The following is a 24,567-nucleotide window of genomic DNA, read 5'->3' as shown; positions in this document are numbered from 1 at the left end:
TCAGACAAGAGAAAGCATTCATGGCTTCAGGAGGCCAATGTTTACAGTCTTTGTTCTGTTTTGTCAATTCAGTTAGAGGAGCAACTGTTTGAGAAAAGTTCTTTATAAACTTGCGGTAATAATTGGAGAACCCCCAAGAACCTCTGTAATTCCTTTAATGAAGTAGGTTGAGGCCATTCTAGAACTGTGGTGAGTTTATCAGGATCCATGGCAAAACCCTTCTTCGAGATGACATAACCAAGGAATTGGATCTGAACTTGATCAAACTCATTTTTCTAGCTTGGCTACCAAAGAATTGTCTCTGAGACGTTGAAGTACCTGTCTCACGTGTGTATGATGCTCCTCCAAAGAGGAAGAGAAAACAAGGATGTCATCCAGATAGATGATGACAGTGCAGTTGAGGTGGTCACGGAAGACATCGTTGACAAATGACTGGAAGACTGCAGGGGCGTTACACAGCCCAAAGGGCATTACAAGGTATTTGTAATGCCCAGATCTTGTGTTGAAGGCAGTCTTCCATTCGTGGCCTGGAAAGATACGAATCAGATTGTATGCCCCACGTAAGTCCAGCTTGGTGAAGAAGCGAGCATCCTGGAGCGAGTCATATAGTTCGGTGATCCATGGAATGAAAGAGCGATTCTTGATAGTTATGTTGTTCAAGGCCCTATAGTCGATGCAGGGTCTGAGCCCACCATCCTTCTTACTGACGAAAAAGAAGCCTGCCCCAGCAGGAGAGGAGGAAGGGCAAATGAAACTTTTAGCTAGGTTCTCTTGGATGTACTCCTCCATAGATTTGGTTTCAGCTTTGGAGAGTGGATAAGTCCTTCCTTTAGGAAGTGGGGCCCCGGGAAAGAGGTCGATCTTGCAGTCATGACGGTGGGGTGGCAGCACGTCGGCTGCTTTTTTCTCAAACACATCAGCGAAGTCCACATAAACTGAGGGAAGGTTTGGAGGAGTCTGTATACTGGCTATGGGGATGCGGAGCAGAGGAGTGACTTTAGCAAGACAGGAGTGGAAACAGGAGGTACGGTACCCCAGGAGGCCAGTTGTCCTTCAGCCCAGTCGAACTGTCGATTGTGTATCCGAAGCCAAGGAAGACTAGGGATGACAGGTTGTGCTGGGGAATGAATGACCTCGAACTGTAGCTGTTCGGTATGAAGGACTCCCACAGTCAGGGTCAGGGGTTCTGACTCAAAATGGATCAAGCCTGAACCAAGGGGGTGCCATCCATAGTAGTTATTTTGAGATAATGTCTTTTCTGCAGAAGAGGCAAGCCAGCTTAAATCAAAAAGCGGTGATCCAGAAAGTTTCCAGCTGCCCCTGAATCAATGAAGGCTTGAGTGTAGACTGTATTCTGAAGGAAGATAAGGGTTACAGGTACCAGAATCCGAGTGGAATGAGGGGATTTAGTAGTGATCATGCTTAGAGGTACCTCAGTGTTATCCTCTAAGCATTGACTTTTCCTGGACGAATGTCACAGTCTTTTAGTTGGTGGGAGTTTGAACCACAACAAAAGCGTAGTCTCAATCTTCTTCTTCTCTGTCTTTCAGACTCTGAGGGTTTGAAAGAGGAAAATCCATGGGTTCCTCTACTGGGGTGGCTGGAGAAGTTGAAGGGGTAGAGGATAATGCCGAAACCGGACGAATAGGAGGACGTGAGGGGAGGACCCTCGTAGTTCTGTCTCGGCTTGTCTCTCCTGGAAGCGAGAGTCCAGACTGATACAAAGCATTATAAAGACATCCAAATAAGAAGGAACATCAAGATAAGTGAGTTCATCTTTGATGCGTTCATGCAGACCCCTCCTAAAGGCCGCCTTGAGAGCACTGCCATCCCAAGTGGTTTCAAGTGCCAAGGTGCGAAACTCAATAGCAAATTGTGACACAGTTCTATTGCCCTGGCAGAGGTCCAGGAGAGAAAATTCTGCAGCAGAGGTATGTCTAGAAGTCCCAAACACAAAAGATAATGCAGCAATGAAATCATCAGCATCATGCAGGAGTGGAGCGTTCTGTTCCAAAGGGGGAGAGACCCAGGCTAGGGCCTTGTCCTTCAGTAAGGAAATGATAAAGTTGAGACTGAAATGTGTGAGGATCATTGCGGAAGTGCAGCCTGCATTGGTTATGAAAACCCCTGAAATCAGTAGTACCTTCATATTTGTCAGGCAATGGTATCCGGGGTATACTCCCAGAAGCAGAGGAAGAATCCGCAGTACTAGGAGTAGAGACTGGCGGTACAACAACAGGAGCAGTATTCCTCGTAACTAGTAAGGAGAGTTGAGCGGTAATAGCCTCTAGCTTGGAATCCATATTCTGCAACTGTGTGGTATGGGTTCCAAACATCTGTCCCTGAGATAAACTGCTCGTGCCACCTCATCTGGCTCCATGGCACAAGTATAATGTTATGCTCGTGGGATACTCCTCTATCAGACCGCACTCGGCCAGTAGTCTTGTTATCTCGGTGTCGAGCCGGAAAGATAGGGAATATCCCAGAGCAGAGAAAGTAGGGCGGACCAACTCCTCCCTTATTAGAAGACGGGGCAAGGTAGGACCACCCCTGACCAATAAGGAAGAACCAATTACCTTCTAAGGGAAGGTTCCCGAACCAACAGCAAGGCCTCCCACCCTAACCGCTAGATTTAGAGTTCTACGGCCAAAGGGGTGCGTTAGCTACGCGTGCTTTTTTCTCCCCGCACCTTTTAAATACCGCTGGTATTTAGAGTTCTCTGAAGGGCTGTGTTCGGCTCCAAAAAGGGAGCGTATAGCATATTTACCGCCACTGCAACTCTCAATACCAGCGGTGCTTACGGACGCGGCCAGCTTCAAAAACGTGCTCGTGCACGATTCCCCCATAGGAAACAATGGGGCCGTTTGAGCTGAAAAAAACCCTGCAAAAAAGCAGCGTTCAGCTCCTAACGCAGCCCCATTGTTTCCTATGGGGAAACACTTCCTAAGTCTGCACCTAACACCCTAACATGTACCCCGAGTCTAAACACCCCTAACCTTACACTTATTAACCCTTAATCTGCCGCCCCCGCTATAGCTGACCCCTGCATATTATTATTAACCCCTAATCTGCCGCCCCCGCTATCGCTGACCCCTGCATATTATTGTTAACCCCTAATCTGCCGCTCCGTACACCGCCGCAACCTACATTATCCCTATGTACCCCTAATCTGCTGCCCCTAACACCGCCGACCCCTATATTATATTTATTAACCCCTAATCTGCCGCCCCCAACGTCGCCGCTACCTACCTACAATTATTAACCCCGAATCTGCCGACCGGACCTCGCCGCTACTATAATAAATTTATTAACCCCTAATCCGCCTCACTAACCCTATAATAAATAGTATTAACCCCTAATCTGCCCTCCCTAACATCACCGACACCTAACTTCAAGTATTAACCCCTAATCTGCCGACCGGACCTCACCGCTACTCTAATAAATTTATTAACCCCTAAAGCTAAGTCTAACCCTAACACCCCCCTAAGTTAAATATAATTTAAATCTAACGAAATAAATTAACTCTTATTAAATAAATTAATCCTATTTAAAGCTAAATACTTACCTGTAAAATAAACCCTAATATAGCTACAATATAAATAATAATTATATTGTAGCTATTTTAGGATTTATATTTATTTTACAGGCAACTTTGTATTTATTTTAACCAGGTACAATAGCTATTAAATAGTTAATAACTATTTAATAGCTACCTAGTTAAAATAATTACAAAATTACCTGTAAAATAAATCCTAACCTAAGTTACAATTAAACCTAACACTACACTATCAATAAATTAATTAAATAAAATACCTACAATTATCTACAATTAAACCTAACACTACACTATCAATAAATAAATTAAATACAAATAAATACACTAACTAAAGTACAAAAAATAAAAAAAGAACTAAGTTACAAAAAATAAAAACATATTTACAAACATTATAAAAATATTACAACAATTTTAAGCTAATTACACCTACTCTAAGCCCCCTAATAAAATAAAGCCCCCCAAAATAAAAAAAATGCCCTACCCTATTCTAAAATAAAAATAGAAAAGCTCTTTTACCTTACCAGCCCTTAAAAGGGCCTTTTGCGGGGCATGCCCCAAAGAATTCTGCTCTTTTGCCTGAAAAAAAAAACATACAATACCCCCCCCAACATTACAACCCACCACCCACATACCCCTAATCTAACCCAAACCCCCCTTAAATAAACCTAACACTAAGCCCCTGAAGATCTTCCTACCTTGTCTTCACCACGCCGGGTATCCGTCCAGAGGAGGCTCCGAAGTCTTCATCCAAGCCCAAGCGGGGGCTGAAGAGATCCATCGTCGGGCTGAAGAGGTCCATCATCGGGCTGAAGTCTTGATCAAAGCAGCGGCTGAAGAGGTCCATCATCGGGCTGAAGTCTTGATCCAGGCGGCGGCTGAAGAGGTCCATCATCGGGCTGAAGTCTTGATCCAAGCGGCGGATGAAGAGGTCCATCATCGGGCTGAAGTCTTCTATCAAGCGGCATCTTCAATCTTCTTTCTTCCGGATCCATCTTCATCCCGCTGACGCGGAACATCCATCCTGGCTGATGACTTCTCGACGAATGACGGTTCCTTTAAATGACGTCATCCAAGATGGCGTCCCTCGAATTCCGATTGGCTGATAGGATTGTATCAACCAATCGGAATTAAGGTAGGAAAATTCTGATTGGCTGATGGAATCAGCCAATCAGATTCAAGTTCAATCTGATTGGCTGATCCAATCAGCCAATCAGATTGAGCTCGCATTCTATTGGCTGATCGGAACAGTCAATAGAATGCAGCTCAATCTGATTGGCTGATTCCTTCAGCCAATCAGGATTTTCCTACCTTAATTCCGATTGGCTGATAGAATCCTATCAGCCAATTGGAATTCGAGGGACGCCATCTTGGATGACATCATTTAAAGGAACCGTCATTCGTCGGGAAGTCGTCGGCCAGGAAGGATGTTCCGCGTCGGCGGGATGAAGATGGATCCGGAAGAAAGAAGATTGAAGATGCCGCTTGATAGAAGACTTCAGCCCGATGATGGACCTCTTCAGTCGCTGCTTGGATCAAGACTTCAGCCCGATGATGGACCTCTTCAGCTGCCGCTTGGATCAAGACTTCAGCCCGATGATGGACCTCTTCAGCCCGATGATGGATCTCTTCAGCCCCCGCTTGGGCTTGGATCAAGACTTTGGAGCCTCCTCTGGACGGATACCCGGCGTGGTGAAGACAAGGTAGGAAGATCTTCAGGGCCTTAGTGTTAGGTTTATTTAAGGGGGGTTTGGGTTAGATTAGGGGTATGTGGGTGGTTGGTTTGTAATGTTGGGGGGGGTATTGTATGTTTTTTTTTTCAGGCAAAAGAGCAGAATTCTTTGGGACATGCCCCGCAAAAGGCCCTTTTAAGGGCTGGTAAGGTAAAAGAGCTTTTCTATTTTTATTTTAGAATAGGGTAGGGCATTTTTTTATTTTGGGGGGCTTTGTTATTTTATTAGGGGGCTTAGAGTAGGTGTAATTAGCTTAAAATTGTTGTAATATTTTTATAATGTTTGTAAATATTTTTTTATTTTTTGTAACTTAGATCTTTTTTATTTTTTGTACTTTAGTTAGTGTATTTATTTGTATTTCATTTATTTATTGATAGTGTAGTGTTAGGTTTAATTGTAGATAATTGTAGGTATTTTATTTAATTAATTTATTGATAGTGTAGTGTTAGGTTTAATTGTAACTTAGGTTAGGATTTATTTTACAGGTAATTTTGTAATTATTTTAACTAGGTAGCTATTAAATAGTTATTAACTATTTAATAGCTATTGTACCTGGTTAAAATAAATACAAAGTTGCCTGTAAAATAAATATAAATCCTAAAATAGCTACAATATAATTATAATTTATATTGTAGCTATATTAGGGTTTATTTTACAGGTAAGTATTTAGCTTTAAAATTCTCTTCCCCAACAGGAAATGGCAAAGAGCCCAGCAAAGCTGGTCACATGATCCCTCCTAGGCTCCGCCTACCCCAGTCATTCGACCGACGTTAAGGAGGAATATTTGCATAGGAGAAACCATATGGTACCGTGGTGACTGTAGTTAAAGAAAATAAATTATCAGACCTGATTAAAAAACCAGGGCGGGCCGTGGACCGGACACACCGTTGGAGAAAGAAATTTATCAGGTAAACATAAATTCTGTTTTCTCCAACATAGGTGTGTCCGGTCCACGGCGTCATCCTTACTTGTGGGAACCAATACCAAAGCTTTAGGACACGGATGAAGGGGAGGGAGCAAATCAGGTCACCTAAATGGAAGGCACCACGGCTTGCAAAACCTTTCTCCCAAAAATAGCCTCAGAAGAAGCAAAAGTATCAAACTTGTAAAATTTGGTAAAAGTGTGCAGTGAAGACCAAGTCGCTGCCCTACATATCTGATCAACAGAAGCCTCGTTCTTGAAGGCCCATGTGGAAGCCACAGCCCTAGTGGAATGAGCCGTGATTCTTTCGGGAGGCTGCCGTCCGGCAGTCTCGTAAGCCAATCTGATGATGCTTTTAATCCAAAAAGAGAGAGAGGTAGAAGTTGCTTTTTGACCTCTCCTTTTACCTGAATAAACAACAAACAAGGAAGATGTTTGTCTAAAATCCTTTGTAGCATCTAAATAGAATTTTAGAGCGCGAACAACATCCAAATTGTGCAACAAACGTTCCTTCTTTGAAACTGGTTTTGGACACAGAGAAGGTACGATAATCTCCTGGTTAATGTTTTTGTTAGAAACAACTTTTGGAAGAAAACCAGGTTTAGTACGTAAAAACCACTTTATCTGCATGGAACACCAGATAAGGAGGAGAACACTGCAGAGCAGATATTCTGAGACTCTTCTGGCAGAAGAAATCGCAACTAAAAACAAAACTTTCCAAGATAATAACTTAATATCAACGGAATGTAAGGGTTCAAACGGAACCCCCTGAAGAACTGAAAGAACTAAATTGAGACTCCAAGGAGGAGTCAAAGGTTTGTAAACAGGCTTGATTCTAACCAGAGCCTGAACAAAGGCTTGAACATCTGGCACAGCTGCCAGCTTTTTGTGAAGTAATACCGACAAGGCAGAAATCTGTCCCTTCAGGGAACTAGCAGATAATCCTTTTTCCAATCCTTCTTGAAGGAAGGATAGAATCCTAGGAATCTTAACCTTGTCCCAAGGGAATCCTTTAGATTCACACCAACAGATATATTTTTTCCAAATTTTGTGGTAAATTTTTCTAGTTACAGGCTTTCTGGCCTGAACAAGAGTATCGATAACAGAATCTGAGAATCCTCGCTTCGATAAAATCAAGCGTTCAATCTCCAAGCAGTCAGCTGGAGTGAAACCAGATTCGGATGTTCGAACGGACCCTGAACAAGAAGGTCTCGTCTCAAAGGTAGCTTCCAAGGTGGAGCCGATGACATATTCACCAGATCTGCATACCAAGTCCTGCGTGGCCACGCAGGAGCTATCAAGATCACCGACGCCCTCTCCTGATTGATCCTGGCTACCAGCCTGGGGATGAGAGGAAATGGCGGGAACACATAAGCTAGTTTGAAGGTCCAAGGTGCTACTAGTGCATCCACTAGAGCCGCCTTGGGATCCCTGGATCTGGCCCCGTAGCAAGGAACTTTGAAGTTCTGACGAGAGGCCATCAGATCCATGTCTGGAATGCCCCACAGGTGAGTGACTTGGGCAAAGATTTCCGGATGGAGTTCCCACTCCCCCGGATGCAATGTCTGACGACTCAGAAAATCCGCTTCCCAATTTTCCATCCATTATCCATTACAGCCGTTAATTGTTGCATAGTAAGCAGTATTGGCGCGCTAGATGTACTAGGGGCCTCCTGAGTGGGCAAGACTCGTGTAGACGAAGGAGGGAATGATGCAGTACCATGCTTACTCCCCTCACTTGAGGAATCATCTTGGGCATCATTGTCATTATCACATAAATCACATTTATTTAAATGAACAGGAATTCTGGCTTCCCCACATTCAGAACACAGTCTATCTGGTAGTTCAGACATGTTAAACAGGCATAAACTTGATAATAAAGTACAAAAAACGTTTTAAAATAAAACCGTTACTGTCACTTTAAATTTTAAACTGAACACACTTTATTACTGCAATTGCGAAAAAACATGAAGGAATTGTACAAAATTCACCAAATTTTCACCACAGTGTCTTAAAGCCTTAAAAGTATTGCACACCAAATTTGGAAGCTTTAACCCTTAAAATAACGGAACCGGAGCCGTTTTAAACACTTTAACCCCTTTACAGTCCCTGGTATCTGCTTTGCTGAGACCCAACCAAGCCCAAAGGGGAATACGATACCAAATGACGCCTTCAGAAAGTCTTTTCTAAGAATCAGAGCTCCTCTCACATGCGACTGCAATGCCATGCCTCTCAAAAACAAGTGCGCCACACCGGCGCGAAAATGAGGCTCTGCTTATGCTTTGGGAAAGCCCCAGAGAAATAAGGTGTCTAATACAGTGCCTGCCGATATTATAATATCAATAAACCCAGATAAAATGATTCCTCAAAGCTAAATATGTTTTAAACTGAATCGATTTAGCCCAGAAGAAGTCTACAATCTTAATAAGCCCTTGTGAAGCCCTTATTAACCATCGTAATAAACATGGCTTACCGGATCCCATAGGGAAAAATGACAGCTTCCAGCATTACATCGTCTTGTTAGAATGTGTCATACCTCAAGCAGCAAGAGACTGCACACTGTTCCCCCAACTGAAGTTAATAGCTCTCAACAGTCCTGTGTGGAACAGCCATGGATTTTAGTTACGGTGCTAAAATCATTTTCCTCATACAAACAGAAATCTTCATCTCTTTTCTGTTTCTGAGTAAATAGTACATACCAGCACTATTTAAAATAACAAACTCTTGATTGGATAATAAAAACTACAGTTAAACACTAAGGATTAATTTATTTAATAAGAGTTAATTTATTTCGTTAGATTTAAATTATATTTAATTTAGGGGGGTGTTAGTGTTAGGGTTAGACTTAGCTTTAGGGGTTAATAAATTTATTAGAGTAGTGGAGAGGTCCGGTCGGCAGATTAGGGGTTAATACTTGAAGTTAGGTGTCGGTGATGTTAGGGAGGGTAGATTAGGGGTTAATACTATTTATTATAGGGTTATTGAGGCGGGAGTGAGGCGGATTAGGGGTTAATAACTTTATTATAATAGCGGTGAGGTCCGGTCGGCAGATTAGGGGTTAATAATTGTAGGTAGGTGGCGGTGACGTTGGGGGCGGCAGATTAGGGGTTAATAAATATTATGTAGGGGTCGGCGGTGTTAGGGGCAGCAGATTAGGGGTACATAGGGATAACGTAGGTTGCGGCGGTGTGCGGTCGGCAGATTAGGGGTTAAAAACATTTATTAGAGTGGCGGCGATGTGGGGGGGCCTCGGTTTAGGGGTACATAGGTAGTTTATGGGTGTTAGTATACTTTAGAGCAGAGTAGTTAAGAGCTTTATGAACCGGTGTTAGCCCAGAAAGCTCTTAATTCCTGGCTTTTTGCTGCGGCTGGAGTCTTGTCGTTAGAGTTCTAACGCTCACTTCAGCCAAGACTTTAAATACCGGCGTTAGAAAGATCCCATTGAAAAGATAGGATACGCAAATGGCGTAGGGGATCTGCGGATTGGAAAAGTCGCAGCTGCAAAGTGAGCGTTAGACCCTTTTCTGACTGACTCTAAATACCAGCGGGCGGCCAAAACCAGCGTTAGGAGCCCCTAACGCTGGTTTTGACGGCTAACGCCAAACTCTAAATCTAGGCGTAAGTAAGGGTTCTGCGGGAGACAAGATACAATTCAAACAGAGCAGTCAGAATTCCTGACCCTTACTCCGACCTACCAGTCCTAATACCAAAGAGACTGTCAACGTCCCAAGGACAAGAAAGATTTAAAAATCCCAGCATCGATAAAGCCCAGAGAAAAGCCCAGAGAGCGCTAATGAATCTCCACCACTAGTTTGTAAGGAAAGAAACAGTAAGAAGGCACCGACACCCAGAGACTAACTCAGGATCCAGGATACCTATCCTCATAACCCCTCAGAAACCCAAAGGGAGGGTACAATGCAAACAAGAGAAACCTCGACCCACTGAACTCATAGAGTCAGATGAAGGAAAACTACCTCAGGAGGAGCCAAGTGGGTAGGCGCAGTAGACCATATACTTCCAAATAGAAGGAAAACTAAGAAATCCAGGAATATTCCAGTAAAGAAATTTAAAGGAAAAACTTTCATCTCTCCAGAGGAGAGAAGAGAACCATCCCAGTAGGAATAAGGAGAATTCCCCAGGCCTGGGAGACCAGACCTGCTACCGGACGCCGGACATATCCAAGACTTTTAAAATCCGGAAACAGAACAACCAAATGTCAAGTCAAAGACAAGGGCTAGGTTAAAAATCCAGACACCCAAAACCAGGAGCCGGAACAAAAGGCCAAAACCTTGCAGTACAACAACAAGAAACTCTTTCTGGAATGAAGTTGCACCAGGATCGATGCAATCACTGCCAAACCCCCATGGGGTCTTAAACTCTGATCTCTCAAGATGTATCCCAGTAACTGGTCACTCAGCCCCACAGGGCTTCTAGGATAATATCTACAAATTCTGAAGACAAAAGAAGGAGCCAAAAAAAACCCCCAGAATTTCAACCCTGGAAATTAATCCCTGATTGAGAAATATGACAGTCTCTAAAGATCCAAACTGGATCAACCCCGGAAAAACGATAGCACAAGGAATTAACAAATTAACAATCATCCTAAAAACTCCCCGTAGGCGACGGCAAGAGAGACTGCATAACAATCCCCCAGATCCCCAAGTATAAGAATCAAAAGGAGGATACTGCAAGGTAAAAACGGTCCAGAGGAACCAGGTCTCCTCAACCAGAGGACCGGAATTCCAACCCCAAAAGATATGGGGAAGCGAAAAAGGCAGCAAACCTCAAAAAGAGGAGAAAAGCACTGGCAAAGGAGATCTTACAATAGGATAATTTGATCCACCAGGTACTGAAGATCTCCAAGCAGTCATCTGATCCTGTCAAAGAGAGGACTCCAGCTCCTGTCCAAAGGACCTCAGGAACTACAACACACTGCCATAGCAAGACTTGTAAACCCAGCTTGCCATGCAAGCTATGCAGGGACAAAACACTTAGGTATAGAGTAAGAACCAACGTCGGACAGCCCCTCAAGATGAAACAAACCAGGACCAGCTTGACATCTAGGAAATAAGGGCCTCCTATAACTTGTAAATACAAGAAAACAACTTCTTAACAAGAAGTAAGAAAACTTAGTACCCAAACAGGACCAGCCTGTTGACAAGGATACAACATGTCTGATGGAAAACTCAAAAGAACAGAGAGAACTAGTACTCAACCAGGACCAGCCTGCAGACCAGGGTACAACGAACTGTTCAAGAGCTTAAATGAAAGTTCCAACCCCTAGCAGGGCCAGACTAAACAAACAGACAAACGACAGACAAATACGTTCTGAGGCTTAAACATTGTCATAACTTTTTTTTTTTTGGAGTGTGACTTCCTCCGGAAGCAACAACCATTGCGTTCATAAAATTGCTAGTATCAAAATCCCAGAGAAGAAAAAAATTCCAAAAGGAAGATTAGAATAGTCTCAAGCTCCGGAAATAAAAGAAACACATCCTAACTGGATCAAAATAAAGTAGGAAGCACCTGCAGGTGAAATGCGTAGCTCTAAAAAATTGTACGTTCCGTAATAGCCATGAGCCCCAACATTTCTACACATAAGCAGACAGAATCACATAACAAACATGATTAAAGTTCTCCAGTGCTCAATAACCCCCTCAGGAGATATTAACCCTTGATTCCATAAAGATAAAGGAGTCCCACTGAGACTCTGTCTTTTATCATTTACATTACATCCACAATGAAAGTAAAATGAAACTATCTTACCGAAATCTATGCCGTGGAACAGTAACACGGCAGATAGTAGCGTCGCTTATGGCATGGACTTGAGTGAAGAAAGCAGGCAGCGAAACTCATCAACGCTGATTGCTTATGGAGCTTATGAAGTCGGGATGGTTTCGCAGAAAGACTGCCTGCATCTCCGGACTCTAACTTTCATCCATGCTCTCACTGAGAGGCTGACAGGACTACTTAAAACTCCAGTCCCATTTCAAAGAGTACTACCCTCCATAAGAGACCATTCCGTAATCTTCTGACACTTCTCTGCCAATCTCCTGTGACGAAAGGCAAAGAATGACTGGGGAATGAGGGAAGTGGGGGAGGTATTTAAGCCTTTGGCTGCAGTGTCTTTGCCTCCTCCTGGTGGCCACATTCTCTATTTCCAAAAAGAAATGAATGCAGCTGTGGACTCTCCCCGTTTAAGAAGAAAATAACTCAACACACAGCCATTAATGTCTAAACCGTTGGCAACAAAAGTGAGTACATCCCTAAGTGAAAATGTCCAAATTGGGCCCAAAGTGTCAATATTTTGTGTGGCCACCATTATTTTCCAGCACTGCCTTAATCCTCTTGGGCATGGAGTTCACCAGAGCATCACAAGTTGCCAATGGAGTCCTCTTCCATTATGACATCACAGAGCTGGTGGATGTTAGAGACCTTGTGCTCCACCACCTTCGGCCCAGTCTCCGAAGGTAGGGGATCATGCTCTGCTTCATTACATGTTGGCATTCATGGTTCCCTCAATGAACTGTATCTCCCCAGTGCCGGCAGCACTCATCCAGGCCCAGACCATGATACTCCCAACACCATGCTTGACTGTAGACAAGACACACTTTTTTTTGTACTCCTCACCTGGTTGCCACCACACACGCTTGACTCCAACTGAACCAAATAAGTTTATCTTGGTCTCATCGGACCACAGGACATGGTTCCAGTAATCCATGTCCTTAGTCTACTTGTCTTCAGCAAACTGTTTGCAGGCTTTCTTGTGCATCATCTTTAGAAGAGGCTTCCTTTTGGGACAACAGCCATGCAGACCAATTTGATGCAGTGTGCGGCGTATAGTCTGAACACTGACAAGCTGACCCCCCTGCAGCAATGCTGGCAGCACTCATACGTCTATTTCCCAAAGACAACCTCTGGATATGACGCTGAGCACGTGCACTCAACTTCTTTGGTCGATCATGGCGAGGCCTGTTCTGAGTGGAACCTGTCCTGTGAAACCGCTGTATGGTCTTGCCCACCGTGCTGCAGCTCAGTTTCAGGGTCTTGGCAATCTTCTTATAGCCTACGTCATCTTTATGTAGAGCAACAATTCTTTTTTTCAGATCCTCACAGATTTCTTTGCCATGAGGTGCCATGTTGAATTTCCAGTGACCAGTATGAGAGAGTGTGAGAGCGATAACACCAAATTTTACACACCTGCTCCCCATTCACACCTGAGACCTTGTAACATGACACTGGGGAGGGAAAATGTCTAATTATAATATGTTAAAATATTTACAAAAATGTGAGGGTGTACTCACTTTTGTGAGATACTTTATATATATAAAATGAGCTCAATTTATAATTTGCGATCATCTAACATGTTGAGTTCAGTAAACTCAGCTTTGTATATGGGCATTTTGCAGCGCAGTGACTACACAGTGTATATCTGTGGGGTGGGGGTGAAGATTACTGCAGCACAATACATAAATATACAATTGAATTATAAATATTACACAGATACAAGCTGAATGTTACTGCTGAACTTGTCTCTAAATAATCACTTTGATCTATCTGTGTTTTATCTATTTAAAAGGCAAAGTCACTTAACCCTGAGCTGCTCACTAATGTGTCTGCTGTGCAATTATTTTATAAATATTTATTTACATGAGACAAAATGTTACCATCACAGAACCATCCCTTTACTTAAAGGGCCATTATACACTCATTTTTTCTTTGCATAAATGTTTTGTAGATGATCTATTTATAAAGCCCATAAAGTTTTTTTTTTTTTTAAAAATGTATATTTTTGCTTATTTTTAAATAGCATTGCTCTGATTTTCAGACTCCTAACCAAGCCCCAAAGTTTTATTTGAATACCATCAGCTACCTTCTCCAGCTTGCTCCTGTTTGTGTAAAGGGTCTTTTCATATGCAAAAGAAGGTGGAGGGGGGGAGTGTCTTATTTCCCACTTGCAGTGGGCTTTCCAACTGCCTTTTCAACAGTGCTAAACTAAAAGCTTCTAAGTAAGTTTTTAAACAGTTTTACACTGGATTTTTATATCAGTATCTGTGCATATTATTCTTTATATTAGTGTCTATTACATGCAGTTATATGAAAATGAGTGTATACTGTCCCTTTAATATGCGCTAATCACCTGTAGTCGTATTTATAGGAACTTCATCCTCCTCAGTCTTCACCTGATCACACGTATACAGATCTTCTTTTATCTCAACTTTCACTACATCAGCGTTATCTGCCTCTGTACAAATAAAGCAGATTCAGTTTTTATCTCACGTGGTCTTGTTTTTATAACCATAAACCATAAAACAGTTTGTGCTAGTATACAAATGTGCGTTGGTGAAAACATCACTAGCGTTAAGTTTTACGCGCTTTTTTTGGGTTTCACTGGTATTACAAATCGCAAAGTACCTAAATAAACTATTAACCCCTAAACCACCCACCCTCACATCACAAACACTATTTAAAGCTATTAACCCCTAAACCGTCATCCCTCCACATCACAAACACTAATTCAAACTATTAACCCCCTAAATCGCCACTCCCCCATGATTTCGCTGCACTTGTAATATCAGCAGAATGAAAATGGCTTGCAAAAACGCAATTGCCTCACTTGTAATCTAGCCCTTTGTGTTTTTCCCAGACAGACAATAGCACCAGATACACACACCGTGGTACTTTTTCCTCTATTCTCTTACTTATCTTACACCTTTTTAGCTAAAAGAAAAGAAACACAAAAACATAAATTATGCTTACCTGATAATTTCATGTTCTTCCGTTGGAAAGAGTCCACAACTGCATTCATTACTTTTGGGAAATAAGAACCTGGCCACAAGGATGAGGCAAAGACACCCCAGCCAAAGGTTTAAATACTCCTCCCACTTCCCTCATACCCCAGTCATTTTGCCGAGGAAGAAGGAACAGTAGAAAAAATATCAGGGTGAAAAAAATGTCAAAGAAGAATAAAGAGACTCCCCAAGTAGAAAAAGGGTGGGTTGCTGTGGACTCTTTCTCAAACAGCCGCAGGCCAACAAGCAAGGGAATACCCCAAGGCAAAAAATCCCTCGTGCAAAGGCTGGTCTCCGGATCACCTCCATACAATCAGATGATCATAGAGAGAAAAGGACGCACAGCATTCACAGCTCAGAGCAAAGCCCAAGGAGTCCACGCACAGTGCCCCTAACAGGGAACAACCATATCCCAGAGGGGAACCCAGGTCCCTAAAAGGAGACCCAACTCACATGGAGACAACAGAGGAAGACCAAAAGGTCTCATAAAAAACTAGCTAGACAGTACACAGTCAATGTGCAATAGCTGCAGCCTGTCCCATTCTGCAACCCATCCTGTATTGGAACGGGACAAATTACTCCCATGGAGGAGAGGTCTTTTACACAACGTAAGAACGCCTCTATTTTTTACTGGTCGACAGACAATCGTGAAAGAAGAAACCTTCCTCTGGGGAAGGAATTTTTGAACTCCAACTGATACCCTTGAGACACGATTTCTAGTTTCCAGGGATCCTGAACGTCTCTTATCCAAGCCTGGACAAAGAGAGAAAGTCTGCCCCCTACTAGATCCGGTCCCTGATCGGGGACCGCCCCTTCATGCTGTCTTGGTAGAAGCAGCAGGCTTCTTGGGTTGTTTACCCTTGTTCCAAGCCTGGTTGGGTCTCCAGGTGGACTTGGCTTGTGGATAATTCTCTTCCTGTTTAGTGGAATTGGGGACTCCCTTGAAATTTCGAAAGGAACGAAAATTACTCTGTCGTCCACTTTGCTTAGATGTTTTGTCTTGAGGGAGGAGATGACCCTTACCTCCCGTAATGTCAGAAATGAGTTTTTTCAAGTCAGGCCCGAATAGAGTCTTTCCCTTGAAAGGAATAGCCAAAAGCTTGGATTTAGAGGACACATCTGCAGACCAAGACTTTAACCATAAGGCTCTTTGTGCTAAGATGGAGAATCCCGAACTCTTAGCCGCCAATTTGGTTATCTGAAAGGAAGCATCCGAAATAAAAGAATTAGCCAGCTTAAGGGCCTTAATTCTATCCTGTATTTCCTCTAAAGAAGTCTCAGTCCTAAGAGACTCTTCTAGAGCGTCAAACCAAAAAGCAGCCGCAGTCGTGACTGTTACAATGCAGGCCGCCGGTTGCAAAAAAACCCCTTGATGAACATAGAGTTTTTTGAGAAGACCCTCCAACTTCTTATCCATGGGGTCTTTGAAAGCACAGCTGTCCTTGATAGGGATAGTCATATGCTTCGCCAGGGTAGAGATAGCTCCCTCCACCTTAGGGACCGTCTGCCAAGAATCCCAAACGGTGTCAGCTATAGGGTACATTTTCTTAAAAATAGGGGAAGGGGAGAACGGGATATCTGGTCTTTCCCATTCCCTTGCAATAATTTCCGAAATTCTCTTAGGAACCGGAAAAACATTGGAATAAGAAGGGACCTCTAAGTATCTGTCCATCTTACTCAATTTCTCTGGTGGGACCACAATAGAGTCACAGTCTTCCAGAGTCACCAAAACCTCTCGTAGCAAACGATGGAAGTATTCAAGCTTAAATCTGAAGGACATGACGTCCGAATCTGTCATCAGGCTGAGAAACATCCTTAGATATATTTGCATTAAAGAAAATTTGTTCTTTAAACTGTAAAGCCCTCTCAGTACATGAGGGACAAAAAGGAATAGGGGGTTCCACATTGGCATCTAAACACATAGAACATGTATTTTCCTGAAGGTCAGCCATGACAAAAACCAGCAATAGCAATATTGGTCGTTTTAACTGTAATTAAAAATAAAAAGCAAACACTTTTAGAAAATTTGCTGAAAAACGAGTGTACTGTGTCTTTAAAAATTAAAGCCGTATTGGTTTTTACTGCCCCGCAATAAACATGCAATAACAGGGAAGCACCATAAGACTTTTAGAAGATTTTCCTGTATCTGTACAGTCTAATTATGCCTAACGCCTTAGGGACTAAATTAAACACTTGCACCTCGCCACAGCTCTGCTGCGGCGCCTACCTGTCCCCACGAGTCACTGAATAGACCTCCGTGAACGGCGCTCCTAAGACCACTTGTGAGAATTGCAAACACAAGCTGACTTAGGCCACACCGGAGCCCAGAGACACGCTGCCAAAAGTCAGGATCCGGATAGTAACTGCACGTCTGAGCGTGCAAAACGCTAAGCCCCGCCCATCGTGGGAGGAATTAAGTCCCCGACAACATTAAGAACCGCATGGGAAACAAAAATGTCGGAATCAATGCATCTATTAGAAAAAGTACCGTGCCAATGTGCCCCCTTCAAACAAAAACACACTCCTCTGTCCAACCATTAGTTTAGTAAAAGGTAAGGTTAGGACCCTTGGGTAAAAGCTGCCACAATCTCCCAGCGTCACAATCTAAACACATCCACCGGGTTAATCCATTATTAGGGCACTGATAGCACATGCTGAACTTCACCTAATAAAGAGGGGATACCCATGTACACAATTTTACCCTGTGCAAACTGATTACCCCATCCCGGTATAGGGAATAAGTGCCAGTCTGTTCTGAGATACTTCAGTCTCCCCAGAAACAAATGACTGTACATACCTTAATGCTGAACGCAGTATGAAGCTGTCCCACACAATGAAGATGTTCTTTTCCTCACCTTCAGCAGATCTGTGGGAACAAACAGGGTCTTAGATAATATCTGCTAAGACCATCAGCAGGGCAGCAAACCATATGGGAGAGAAAGAATGAAACTCTCCCCAGTCCATTGCTGAAAGCCTGTAGCTCTAGCCCTGAGAAAAAATAGCACACACTGGTACCATTTAAAAATAATAAACTCTTGATTGAAGAATCTAAACTAACACCTCACTTTACCTCTTCCTATCACTAACACAGGCAAAGAGAATGACTGGGGTGGGAGGGAAGGGAGGAGCTATATATACAGCTCTGCTGTGGTGCTCTTTGCCTCCTCCTGCTGACCAGGAGGCGATATCCCATAAGTAAGGATGAAATCCGTGGACTCGTCGTATCTTGTAAAAGAAATACAAGGCAACCCGTAGGTTAACGCCCAAAAAGAGACAGGTCTACCACAGGACCAGCAAAACGGAGCCCTGATCTTCCAAAAAAACTAGAAAAGATCTCAATACATGGACAATCAGGAGATTACATCATCCCCACATGTCTAAGGAGGTGTGCCATTCGAAGAGCAGACTGATTATTCCCGTATCCGATAAGGATAGGGTCGTTCAATAACTGAAATAACTGAGTAACACGCGAAGGAGCGCAATTCTGTAATGAAAGGCACAACACTCAGGGACAGTCGCACCCGCAGGGAACTGTACAGTCCAAGGTGGAATACCCGGGCAACATGAGCAGGGAAGGGAAGCACCACCCTCTCCTCAAACTCTATTCAATTTAGGTAATAAAGGTTCATCAGGCAATATGACCTCTGGAACCCCTGAATTCGCCAAAAACTTCCTAAAACTAAAGTCTGTTAAGAGGCAGCAGACTCCGACCCAGAAAGTTCATTCTCAGAAAGAACCTCATCCTCGGATAACCCTATCAGTTAAATCCAAAAATTATTTGATATACTCTGGGAAGGAGTGCAATATGTAACCTTTCGCTTGCGTTTAGCAGGGCGAGGTAAAGCATTAAGGCCGCAGACACCGCCGTCTGAACTGCGCAGTAACGTCTGGAGAAAAAAAAGCCCCCTCCAGATGGAGGATCCGCCATGCTATGGGAAAACTGCATGTGTATAGAGATAATGTAGGGTACGCAACTAACTGGACGACAACTCCTCAGAGGTGGACGGCTCCGTGGTATCAAACATGTTTGATATTATCACATTATCAAGGCATATGAAACGTAATTGAGAGGGGGAACTAGGGCCTACTCACCATATAAACAGTAATTACTCTTTAGGAATAGAGGGAGTGCCCTCTAAAGTAACAGAATCCTCCATCGCAAGTGCAATAACCGGAAAACTAGAGAAATAAAACATCTTAGTTTATTAAAAAAACGGCACCCTTTTACCCCAATGGCTGGGGCACTCATCACCTCCTATGACCCAGACAGTACAGAGATTTATGACAGAAAAGAGGGAATGAATCACATAGTGCACAATGCAGGACTGACCCTGCTATGAGAGAAAGCGCGCCAAGCTTGTAAGCTGCATGGCTCTCAAAGTGAAAGTGAAACCTGTATATTCCATAACAGCCTATGAGCCTAACATCTCACACATAAAGCAGCATAAAATCAAATAAACATATAAGATTATTATTCCCCATGGTTCAATAATCCCCCTAAGGAGATATTAACCCTTGATTCTATAAAGATAAAAGGCGCCACACTGTGACCCTGTCTTCTGTGTTAACATTATGTAATAAAAAATGAAACGATCTTATCAGAATATACGCCGTGGAACAGGAACACGGCTATTCAAGTGTGACAGGTTGTAACATTGCTCCTGACATGGACTTGAGAGAAAACGCAGTCTGCGAAACTCGTCAACGCCGATTGCTGTAGGAGCTGTAAATATGAGTTGGGATGGTGTCGCAAAAGAGAACTCTCCCTGCATCTCTAGACTCTAACTTTCACCCAGGCGCTCACTGAGAAGCTTATAAAGCTACCTAAAACTCCTTTCCCATTGCAAAGAGTAGTACCCCCCCATAAGAGACAAAACAATTTCTGACACTTCTCTGCCAACCTCCTGGGACGAAAGGCAAAGAATGACTGGGGGATGAGGGAAGTGGGAGGAGTATTTAAGCCTTTGGCTTGGGTGTCTTTGCCTCCTCCTGGTGGCCAGATTCTTATTTCCCAAAATGAATGAATGCAGCTGTGGACTCTTTCCAGTTAGGAAGAAAACACGTGCCTTAGACACAATACACGTGCACACTGACCTATAAACCAGATCACTCAGACACAACACACATGCACACTCACCTGTAGCTTGTGTGCCTCAGCCACAACACACGTGCACACTGATCTATAAACCAGGTCCCTTAGTCACAACAACATGTGCACACTTACCTCGTTTGATTATGTCTCTGGTCTCCTCATCTGGTGATTCCAGCTGTTGCCTCACACACAGATCTTCTGTTATCTCAGCTTTCACTATATCAGCTTTATCTTCATCTGTAAAAATAAAGCAGATTCAGTTTTTATAACTTTACCATAAAACAGTTTGTGTATTTCCCAGACAGACAATAGGAGCAAATACACACACTTTGTTACTTTGCCTCAATTCTCTTATTTATCTCATGTTTTTAGCTAAAAGAGAAGTTTAGACACAACAAACGTGCTCACTCACCTGTAGCTTGGGTGACTCAGACACAACACATGTGCACACTGATCTATAAACCGGCTCCCTCAGCCACAACATGTGCACACTCCCCTGTAGCTTGTGTGCCTCAGATACAACACACGTGCACACTGATCTATAAACCAGGTCCCTTAGACACAACAACACGTGCACATTCACCTTGTCTAATGATGTCTCTGGTCTCCTCATCTGTTGCTCCCAGCTGTTGCCTCCCACATAGATCTTCTGTTATGACAAATGTCACTACATCAGCGTTATCTTCATCTGTACAAATAAAGCAGATTCAGTTTTTATATCACATGATCTAGTTTTTATAACTTTATCATAAAAGCTTTTTTTCATATTTCCTAGACACAGACAATAGCACCAGATAGACACACTGGTATTTTTTCTTCTTATTCTTGAATTATTTTACATCTTTTAAGCTAAAGGTTAGGTTTGGACACAACACTCACCTGAAACCTGCCTCAAATAAAACATACGTGTGCACTTACCTATAACCTGTGTGCCTCACACACATCATAGATGCATTGTAATCTGTAGCTCACACCCCTCACACACATCATACGTGCACACTTAGCTGTAACTCACACCCCTCATACGTGCACACTTGCCCTCAACTCACACCCCTCACACATATCATACGTGCACACTTACTTGTAACTCACAACCTCATACATCCAAACTTACCTGTAACTCATACCCCTCACACATATCATACGTGCACACTCACCAGTAACTCACACCCCTCATATGTGCACACTCATCTGTAACTCACACCCCTCACACACATCATTTGTGCACACTTATCTGTAACTCACTGCCCTCAGACATATCATACGTGCACACTTACCTGTAACTCAAAACCTCATACATGCAAACTTTAAACTGTAACTCATACCCCTCACACACATCATACGTGCACACTCACCTGTAACTCACACCCCTCACACACATCATACGTGCACACTTACTTGTAACTCACACACATCATACGTGCACACTCACCTGTAACTCACACCCATCATACACATTTATGTGCACACTCACACCCCTCACACACATCATACGTGCACACTTACTTGTAACTCACACACAACATACACATTGTACGTGCACATTCACCTGTAATTTACATCCCTCACACACATATGTGCACACTCACCTGTAACTCACACCCCTCACACACATTATACATGCACACTCACCTGTAACTCACACATCAATTGTGCACACCCACTTGTAACTCGCACATCATATGTGCACACTCACCTGTAACTCATACCCATCATACGTGCACACTCACCTGTAAACTTCTTGAAAACTTTTTATGTATATATATGCAATTATACTATTGGTGTGGTATGAGTGAACACTTTTTGGTAGGTGTGTCTACACCAGCCAATCATCTCTTAGATCATGCTTTTTAAACTTTGTCAGCTAGTGCACTCACAGGTGTATGAATACGGCTCCCAGCCGAAATGCGTAAAACCTGTTAGTCCTACTCTAACATGTGTTTTTATTTGGATGTTTATCAATAAAGCCTTTTTTTTTTTATCTACCTCGGATTTGAATCTCTTCTTCTATATTGGACACTCACCTGTAACTCACACCCATCATACACATTGTACGTACACACTCACCTGTAACTCACACCACTCACGCACATATGTGCACACTCACCTCTAACTCACACACACTATACATGCACACTCACCTGTAACTCACACATCAATGGTGCACACTCAACTGCAACTCACACATCATACGTGCACACTCACCTGTAACTCCCTACCCTCATACATGAACTTACCTGTAACTCACATCCCTCACACATATCATACGTGCACACTCACCTGTAACTCACACCCCATACACACATCATACATGCACACTTGAAAATATGATCAATAAAGGATATATAATCCAAAATTGAGTCCTTCAAAGTGTCTTCTTAGGGAACTTTCTCTACAAAACAAATAAAAGAAAAATCAATAATAGTGCAATATTGTATGAGAAGTATTTATCTCCAAAAAAACCCCCCATACTACCATATTATTTAAAGGCTCATACACAGCCAATTCTGTGATATGTTGAAGCATAGTCAGATATGGGATAGAAGTGTTTAATAATACATACAAGTAAAAACAATAAAATGGTTTAAAAACAAGGGCTAACAAACAATGATAATGAGAACTACCCCATATACCATCAGTCCCAACTGTATATATTAATGTGCACACCAAATACGGCTAGGTCAGTTCCTCCAAGACCTATAGATGGGTCAAAGTCTCAAAAAATACCATGATGTACTTCCCTTTTAAACTCCGACACGAGTTTTGCCATTTTCAATGGCTTTTTTAATGTTGTATCTATTGTTTCCAACTTTGGGTATTTAAACCCATGCCGGCCATACGTCACTTCCGATTTCCCTATAATCAATCATTTCCGGTATCGTCCCTTCCGGTTTCAATGTCATTTTGCCATCTTTGACCTCCAAAAAATGGATGCCAACATGTTCTTATCTGGTTCTTAATTTTAAGGTAGTATAACATGAAATTTTAAGATAATAAGAAAATGGTGTTTACATGCTATATAATGAACTACAAATGTACCCAATATATAACATAAAATATAGCGTTAGGAATAAGGAAGAATATAACATTTATAAATTTATCACATAATAATTGTAATGTTATTTATCTTCTAGAATGCTTGGGTAAATCACAGTATGTAGGGCACACCTCTCGTCTTTTAAACATGAGAATGGGTGAACATATTAGTAATATTTAAACAGGATTTGCTAAACATAACCTGTCTTTCCATTTTGATAAAAACATAAATTATACTTACCTGATAATTTCATTTCCATCTGTATGAGGAGAGTCCACGGCTTCATTCATTACTTGTGGGAAATACAGAACCTGGCCACCAGGAGGAGGCAAAGACACCCCAGCCAAAGGCTTAAAGGGACAGTCAACACCAAAATGTTTGTTGTGTAAAAAGAAAGATAATCCCTTTATTACCCATTCCCCAGTTTTGCATAACCAACACAGTTATAATAATACATGTTTTACCTCTGTAATTATCTTGTATCTAAGCTTATGCTGACTGCCCCCTTATTTCAGTTCTTTTGACAGACATGCGGTTTAGCCAATCAGTGCTCAGTCCTAGGTCACTTTACGTGCATGAGCTCAATGTTATCTATATGAAACATGTGAACTAATGCCCTCTAGTGGTCAAAATGTATTCAGATTAGAGGCAGTCTTCAAGGTCTAAGAAATTAGCATATGAACCTCCTAGTTTTAGCTTTCATCTAAGAATACCAAGAGAACAAAGCAAAATTGGTGATAAAAGTAAATTGGGAAGTTGTTTAAAATTGCAAGCCCTATTTAAAACATGAAAGTTTTTTTTGGACTTGACTGTCCCTTTAAATACCTCCCCCACTCCCCTCATCCCCCAGTTATTCTGATGAGGGAACAAGGAACAGTAGGTGAAATATTAGGGTATAAAGGGTGCCAGAAGAAAAAAATAAATAAATTTAGGTCCGCCCAACGCTCTAGAGGACACTGAATGAAAAAAACGGGAGGGTAAAAGAGAGAGGCGGACCCTATTCTGAGGGCACCACAGCCTGCAAAACCTTTCTCCGAAAAGCTGCTTCAGCCGAAGTAAAAACATCAAATTTGTAAACCTTTGAAAAAGTATGTAAGGAGGACCAGGTAGCCGCCTTACAAATCTGCTCCATAGAGGCCTCATTCTTAAAAGTCCAAGAGAAAACCACTGCTCTAGTAGAGTGAGCCGTAATACTGAGGAGGCTTATGTCCCGCTGTCTCATAAGCCAAGCGAATCATACGCCTCAGCAAAAAAGATAGAAAAGTGGAAGAAGCCTTCTGCCCTTTGCGTTTCCCTGAATAGACAACAAACAATGCTGAAGTCTGTCTGAAATCCTTCATAGCCTGAAGATAGAATTTCAATTCGCGAACCACATCCAAATTATGAAGTAACCGTTCCTTCGAAGAAGAAGGATTAGGACACAAGGAAGGATCCACAAT

General features: G+C 42.5%; 1 protein-coding gene across 1 annotated transcript in view; it reads right to left on the bottom strand.

Annotated features, from left to right (window-relative positions):
* LOC128657391 (oocyte zinc finger protein XlCOF6.1-like) overlaps positions 1 to 24,567 on the bottom strand; it is a 263,445-nt gene that overhangs the window by 81,799 nt on the left and 157,079 nt on the right. Inside the window, exons 3-5 of the mRNA XM_053711723.1 lie at positions 20,675 to 20,779; positions 20,224 to 20,328; positions 14,348 to 14,452 (exon numbers count right to left, since the gene is read on the bottom strand). Of these exons, the coding sequence (XP_053567698.1) occupies positions 14,348 to 14,452; positions 20,224 to 20,328; positions 20,675 to 20,779 (315 nt within the window). The remainder of the gene's footprint in view (positions 1 to 14,347; positions 14,453 to 20,223; positions 20,329 to 20,674; positions 20,780 to 24,567) is intronic.

This window comes from Bombina bombina, chromosome 4, assembly GCF_027579735.1.
Source record: "Bombina bombina isolate aBomBom1 chromosome 4, aBomBom1.pri, whole genome shotgun sequence".
In the NCBI taxonomy this organism is placed as follows: domain Eukaryota; kingdom Metazoa; phylum Chordata; class Amphibia; order Anura; family Bombinatoridae; genus Bombina; species Bombina bombina.
This window is presented reverse-complemented; position numbering and strand designations above follow the sequence as displayed.